A 7,767-nucleotide genomic window follows, 5' to 3' on the forward strand; every position below is an offset into this window, starting at 1 on the left:
GGTTAATATCTTTTAAACATGGGAAAAGGGGAATATTCTTACAGTATTGCAATGCCACTTCTGTGGATAATTCCCAAATACCAAGAGATTCATTCACAATTCCTGTACAATTGTAACCTGAGCATGGTAAATCCACCCTGTTGTGCGAATCATAGTATTGTCTTCGATTGTTTTTAGTGTACACCGTATGGTATTGCAGCATAAGAGTTGAGTTGATATTTGACTGTGAAAACATGCCCATCTCCTATATTCTGTTCCAAGTATACATGGTAAAGCAGTTTTACTTGTTTCGATTTTCTCAGCACTACATTTCTGTGTGACAGATAGTCATCGTTATGAAGCCTGACTGTGAAAAGGAAGGGGAGGGAGAGTTGTTTAGATTCATGCTTGTGACTTGCATTAAATAGGGAGAAATGGAAGGATCTGCTAAGTACTTGGAACTGCTGCATATGGCAGAAGATTACTTCCAGCAATCTGTTACCAAGCCAGAAAGGTAAGAGCTACCTGAAATTCATGAGTAATCATACACAGTACCTACAAGTACTTTAACTTACCTTTTTTAATACTTGTTACAAGAAATCTGAACACTTTTCTCCATTGTACACTTAACATAAGTGCTGTGGTTAGGACGTGGGGGTATTAATTCCTCTAGAAAACTCTCCACTAGTAGAAGTTATTGCTTGAGTAACTATTTATCTTGGTTTTGTAAAATGCTAAGCTATTCCAAGTGGGTTAAGTGGTGATGAAAAGCATCATTTGGTTGGTTGGCTATAGAACTTGTGTAAAAGTTTCATTGAAAAGCAATCCCAGTGAATAATAAATATGGAGTAATCTGTCTCCTTTACTCAAGGCAAGCAGCTGGCTGTAGATTTCTGCAAAAGATCAAATCCAAAAAATAAATCATGACCAAAATATCTGAGAGTTTGCCAGCTCATAATATCTTGACTGTTAGTTGCTTGAATTTCCAGTCTGTGCTGTTTGGGATCTGGCAATCCTAATGTTTACCAAGACGAAATAAATATAAAGAACAAAGGAAACAAGAGAAATGGGCTTTGGAGCCATCAACAAGGAATTACAGTAATTGACTGTGTCTTGTTTTGGCTAATACTATCGGTGTAGTATTCTGGTACTTCCCCCAAATTCACTTATCTTTTTTACATATTTGCACAGAAGGAATAATGAGGAATTTTGAGTGAAAACCTGCACGTAGAGTGTATGATGCCATTGGCATTGCAATGCTAGTGAAAATCCTTTTCAGTAAATTGAATTTTTTTCTTCTAGCTCTGTTGAGGTGGGCCCAGGTGATGAAATCTTGACATTGCTACACACAACAACCATTGATCTGAAGGAATTTGAGAGAGAAGCAGCTTGTCTTCCTCCAGAGGATGGTGAGGAGGATGGGGGTTGTGGACTATTCCTATCACAAATGATTATTTGTGGGGAGAGAGGGTGAATGTTCACAGCACCGTACTAGTCTCTGTATCTACTTAGTTTGTCTCCTATCCTGTGACTGCTAGAAGTGTTATTCATGGGCCATCACTTAAGACTGAGGCAACCAGTTCATTTGTATAAGCCACAAAGCTTGGGGCTGTGAATTGGCAAGATATGCAATCCCGTTTCTGGTTTGATACCACTAGATCAGTAACACCATGCACACTTACACCAGATCAAGTACTTTGTGTCAACTGTCTACCAGACAGAAGTACTTAAACATTCCATAATAATAAACCAATCCCAATACTGACAATACAAAGTTAATTACTATCTGGTCTACTCTGATGGCCAGTATAAGACCAGCATAAACTTTATATAATAGGGTTTTTTTCACTCATTTGACAGAAATGTAGTTGTTGCCAGTACCTGTGCAGTACAGGTCATTTCTGAATGATGCAGTAGCACACAAATCCAACATTCAGTGTTAATGATCATAGTTGAAGGTTGGATTGGCTCTCTCTTTATAGTGTTAGCGTTTTTTTCCTTCATTTAGTGGCAGGATTATCTGTGACTAGAGCAATATCTGCTAGTTTGAAGCTGCATATAAAGCAGAGTTTTGAAGTAGTAAAATGAAATCTGAACTCTCTTCTTCTCAGCCTCTCCCTGCCTTATGCCCTTTGTTACCCAGTAGGAGCATGAAAACTTAGCAGTCCAAAAATAAGCTACAAAATGCTAGCAGTACTCCCAACCATCTGGATTGGGCCTTGTGGGCTAACAGACTTGTGCAGAATAACAAATATGTCCTATGTTCTTTCAGATGACAGTTGGCTGGAGATTACACCAGATGATCTAGATCAGATGCTGAAGGAGGCAAGAAATGAGTCCCTTCCTTCCTCAAATGAGGAAGAGCAGAAATATGGCTTGGAAGCAGTTGCTGAAAGTATGAAGGCTTTTGTATCCAAAGTCTCAACGCATGAAGGAGCAGAAATGCCATGGTAGTAGTATTTTTAAGTTTGGTGTCTGGTGTAAAATGTGTTTTCATTCTGCTGCAGCCCTTTGGTTGGCTCTGTAATGCAGAGAATCGAAGTCTGAAAGTGTTCTACTTAGCAGAGGCCTGAAACAAACCTATGTCAGTAGTGAATATGTAGTGGCTTTTAAACCAGCTTGGTGACCACTGACACTGTTGCAGGTAAAACTTTTTTTAACCCTTTTAAGTTGAAGGCTTACTGTTGTTCGCTACCATAGTTCTTAGCACTGTTATTAAAATGTACATCTCGAGTTCATTTGCACTGAAATTTTTCTGCCATGAAGGACTAACTATTCAGACTGCTAAGATTCTTCTGATGAGGCTGTGCAGAAATAAAAATGAAACTTAAGTTCAGGGACTCTGTCTCTGTGAATTAAGACTGTTGATTTTTGTGGTACAGCTGTATTTAGATTTCCTATATATTAGTATTTTGAATATACTGGGCCCATTTTTGCACTACTGAAGCACATACTGTACACCTAGAAGCAGGAGAAAAGAATCACTGTGGATCCCTCTCATTGTTCCCAACAGTGGAAGAAAAGTGCTAAATGAAGATACTTAACTATTCAGACAACAGCAGAATGTCACTAGATTAGTTGTTGGAGTTAAGAAAGTGTGTGTGAATGTTGTGTGGACAGGCCTTTAATTTAAAAAAAAAAAGCGTTAGGTAGTAGCATATTGTCCACGTTCTTTTTAATAGCCTTACTATTGAGAAAATAATGCTATGTAAGCTTTATCAAGTGTATAAGGGTCTACTCAGTTTGTGCTCTTAACTGTTTGATCCTTTTTAATTAGTGTTAGTATCAATGTCTGAGTTATAATGTAGGGTTTTTTCAGTTACTAAAAAAAAAACAAAAAACCCACCAACCAAAAAAAGGCAAATCACCAAGCCTAAGGAGAGACCAGAATGAAGCCTCTAGTGTTCTTTCTAGGCAGGAGACTTCTAGGCAGGAAACTGAGAGATTCTCAGCTTTTTAAATCTTTGTCTAAGGTATAACACCACTGCTTTGTTCCAGAAGGATTCAGGCATGCTTATTTTGGTTGTCTTCAGTGCAATTTTTGACCACGACAAACAATTAAAGTTGTTGGTTTTATTTTCTCTGTCATGTCAGGAATTCCTCCACTTGCTGTTTCATTTCTAATTCATACAGGTCTCAGACTTCTAAGCACTTCCAAGACCATCAGTTTAAATGTCCCAACTTTAATCTAGGCTTAAGAGAAATCAGTATGCCATATGGCTTATGCCTGTGTCAGGCTTATGCAAGCATAAAAGCTTTATTTATTTAAAAATATTTTTATATTTCAGGTCATCTGATGAATCCCATGTTACCTTTGACGTAGATTCTTTTACAAAAGCCTTAGACAGAATTTTAGGTGAGACTGCTTCTTTGTTTCATTTGTCAGAGTATCTCACAGTTATTTGGCTTCCCTGGGTCTTCTGATCATCCATGGGCACTGCACTGATTTGTTTGCTATCTGTACTGACACAAAATAATACATAGGGGCAGACTCAGAAGAGCTAGATTCTGATGATCTGGATGAAGAGGAGGAGTTTGATTTCTCAGATGAGGATGATGAAGACCTAGATGCTGAAAATCAAAGGCAAGACCAGAAGGTATCACCTAATGAGCTGATAGGCAGTCTCAAGTCGTATATGAATGAGATGGACCGTGAACTGGCACATACCAGTGTTGGTAAAAGTTTCGTCACCCAAAAGAAAGGGGTAAGTATGCCTTGAGCTCTAGTTTGTAGCATAATAGTTTTGAGAGCTTTAGTAGGAAAGAGGAAATATGCTAAAAGCGGTCATTCTGAGTAGTGTGATCAAAAACTTATGTCTTCTGATCACGTGCTAACTAATTATTAAAAAAAGAAATAATCCCATGTGCAAGCAAAATGTGCTGCAGTTGCACCACGGTGTATTTTTTGGAAAAAAAAAAAACAACCAACAACTTAGCTAAGCTCTAACTTGCACATCATTTCCAAGACTTAGTTTCATTTTCCTGTTTTACCCTGTTTTAGTAGTAAGACAAGCAGCTGCAGCTTGACTTTTTGAGTTCCTGTAGTAGATTACTCCCATCGGAAATTGAGCCAGGACTCAGTAACCCCCTCTTGTCCTTCTCTTGGAACTTAATCTGTATAATGGAAAGTGATGATTTTTAACTGGCATGAGCATTGGGTGACTAAATTCCTGTCTGTCAAGACAGCGTGGAACGTACTGAACTTTGTTGGCTGCAGAACTGTTTCCTTGTTTCTTTTCTTTTGTGGTTTGTCTTTTTTTCTTTTTTTTTTAAAACCCGTTTATACAATTTGATAAAACTTTCTCTTTATACTTATTGTAGGCAAGTTCTGTTAATGCAACTACGACTCAAAATGCTGGCCCTGATTCTGGAGCTGAAGATACTGAGTTGACACCAGTTGATGTGGATATGAACCTAGTAGCTAATCTGCTTGAATCTTATAGTGCTCAGTCTGGACTGGCAGGACCCACCTCTAACATTTTACAGAGCATGGGAGTGTATTTACCTGAAAATGCAGATCATGTTGGCTTTGATGAGGGAGCAACAGAATAAAAGACTGTCTTAATTCAGAAGACATGGCTGATTGAGAAATGAAGCCCAGAAAGACTAGCAGTATTTGGAAGAAGAGACAAAAGGTTTGAATTAAAAGCATTATATGTATTGGTTTTGTGTTGCTTTAAAGATGCAAAGTGAATTTACCTGCAAAAGCCATCTGTTTGGATACTGTCTTGGGTAGAAATTGGATTTTTTTCCAGTGCTAACATGTTCTGAAAATGCTCCTGCCTTCAGGGGGAGATAGAGGAATACTGTATTCCAGGAACAGTGTTCTCTTGTGGATTTGTGAACACTGGTTAAAGGTTCAGCGGACACTTAATCGCTTTTCCAAAAGTACAATGCTTCATTGTAAGAACTTCTGATAATTACTGTAAGAATCTGTTCTTCATTAAGCAGGAGGATTTGAAGAGTAATTGGATTGAATATGTAAATATTGGCTATAAGTATTTTCTGAATTTATTTAAATAAAAGCAGAAATACAACTTGATTACTGGAGATATTTATTTTTTTTCTCTGAAGGTATGCATAACTTCCTCAGTGCAGTATCGGAAGTTCTTGGAGTTAAAGCATTTCATAATTGGGCATGTTTATAATTCCATTATTTCTGAATGTTGGTATCATGCCAGCAGTAGCTGTAAATGAGCCCAGTCTGAACAGTTTAGTTTTGTTTTTCAGTGAAAAGGTAGCTAGAAGGTGTTCAGCATGTTGCTTTTACATGGAATGAAAAATCTATTCTAGATATGAAGACTTAGTTTTAACAAGATAAATTTGAAATAAAATACGTAGAAATTCTGGATTTACAGAGAGCAAGAACGCACTCCTGCCAGATCTGAATTGGTTTCTACAAGTCTTTATTTTTTTCTTCCACACAACAATTAATCAAGTGTCATAACTTATAGAAGAGAAGCTCATTGGACAAGTTCTTGGGTTTTGTTTGTGGTTTTTTTTTTTAAACATATTCAGAAAAAAAGTATTCAATGATACAAAAGCCTGATTGATCCTGAAGGCATACCTAATTGCTTTTAAGAGACTAATAAATTAGTATTAGTACTGATGTTGTTGTTATTAGTCTTAAGGTTTGGAGTCCATTATTTAGTTGAAGTCTTTGTTTTAATTTTTTTGCATCTTAAGTGTTGGCATTATTTTAATTGACAAAGCAGAATGTAGCAAAAATTGTTTCTATGTAGGACTTGGACACTTGTTGGATGATGAGTTTCAGTATCTGACTGCCATGCCAACTGAGTTTGACCAATGCACAGAAAGTTCTTTGAAAGACACACATTGGCATAGTTTCATTGAAATTCATGAGACCTTGACAATGTATAATGAATGCTTGCTTGCTGACTTCCCTACTGATCTATGCTCATGGTTTGGGGTTTTTTTCCCCAAATTTTTGTTTGTTTTTGCAAGTGACAAATATCTTGCAAAATGCTCCAGTACAATACCATAAATATTGGAGATTCTGTACTTGAATGCATGGAATGAATGTGGATGAAGGGTATGATGGCTATGCCATCTCCACATTTGTCCTCCATCGGTGTTGTATAAGTTACTTTGTCAGAGTACTGGCAAGTTGGACAGGGATTAGAGATGGACAACAAGAATTAGGAAGTATAAAGATGCCGCTAAAGTTCAAGGAGTTTGCACTGCAGAGAGGTGAAGTGGAATGAGATTGAGTTAGACAATCTACACCGGAAAAATTGGGGTAACAGGAGTTCTTGAATCTGGCAGACAAGGATAACCAGCAGGTAGTGGTGGAAAACAGATGTACTTGAACCTTAAAAAAGGTTTATGGGGAAACAGGGAAGGTAATTAAAGCTGAAGCTACATAAAGTTCTCCACTGATGAGTAGTTAGATCAAGTTTAGATACTTTAAAAATAATTCAGTTTCAAGAACATGATCACATTGAAATTCTCTTGTGGCCTGTACTATACAAAAGGTCAAAACAGATCAAGGGACTCTTCTAATGTCGTATGTGAAGAAAACTTCTAAGCTAATGTTCTGAACAAAGCTGCTCTTTTGGAAGCACTTCAACTGATCTTGCTTCTTGGATAATGATACTTTTCCATCAGTTGGACTGTTACTTCTGTGGGGCTGTACTTATTCCAACTATTTACATTTGTTTAGCAGCTTCACAGTGGAGACCTTCAAGACTCTGGAATTGCTCACAAGAGAATTTGCCATCGAAGAATAAGCATTTCCATGCTGCCTCTTCCACTGCTTTGAAGTAACATATGAGGCGTTTCTGCTTTTAATTTTGAAAGAGAGTATTTTTAGTGAAGGAAGCCTGATGGAATTAATTAGGGAAGACAAGTGCAGTGTGGTTCCCTTTCAATGGATTGCTATCAAAGTTTTCATTATATTCTAAATTAGTTTAACTAGAACTGCATTCCAACACAATTTATTCACTTTGCTCACTTGAGCATCTGCCTTTCGTACAGCCTTGTTCATCCTAGAACTTCTGACCCTTCCCAGAAATAAAGTTTTCTTGTTGGTGGCTTGATCCCTGTAGCCCCAGTTCTGAGTGGCGTAGTTGTTGACTGGTATGTTTCAAGCAAGAAAACAAATAATGGATCTTTCATCTTCCATATATGAAATCGAAACTAATCCCAAGGGACAGGGGAGACCTTTAACTTACTAAAACTCTTCTAAACACCTGGGCCGTTTGGCTGTTGCCACTCTTTCCACCGCCCAGCTTTATGGAATAGTGAGGAGCCTAAGAAAAAGGGTCT

The 7,767-nt window shown here is 37.6% G+C and overlaps 1 protein-coding gene across 2 annotated transcripts in view; it reads left to right on the forward strand.

Annotated features, from left to right (window-relative positions):
* ECD (ecdysoneless cell cycle regulator) overlaps positions 1 to 5,521 on the forward strand; it is an 11,320-nt gene extending 5,799 nt beyond the window's left edge. Inside the window, exons 8-13 of one of the 2 annotated variants that reach the window (XM_030029620.2) lie at positions 408 to 493; positions 1,282 to 1,388; positions 2,252 to 2,429; positions 3,768 to 3,835; positions 3,964 to 4,184; positions 4,801 to 5,521. In XM_030029620.2, the coding sequence (XP_029885480.1) occupies positions 408 to 493; positions 1,282 to 1,388; positions 2,252 to 2,429; positions 3,768 to 3,835; positions 3,964 to 4,184; positions 4,801 to 5,031 (891 nt within the window). In that variant the 3' untranslated portion in view covers positions 5,032 to 5,521. Of the gene's footprint in view, positions 1 to 407; positions 494 to 1,281; positions 1,389 to 2,251; positions 2,430 to 3,767; positions 3,836 to 3,963; positions 4,189 to 4,800 lie in introns of both variants that reach the window. The other variant, XM_030029621.2, reaches the window with a different exon arrangement.
* Positions 5,522 to 7,767: the final 2,246 nt, after the last annotated feature.

This window comes from Aquila chrysaetos, chromosome 11, assembly GCF_900496995.4.
Source record: "Aquila chrysaetos chrysaetos chromosome 11, bAquChr1.4, whole genome shotgun sequence".
NCBI lineage: Eukaryota > Metazoa > Chordata > Aves > Accipitriformes > Accipitridae > Aquila > Aquila chrysaetos.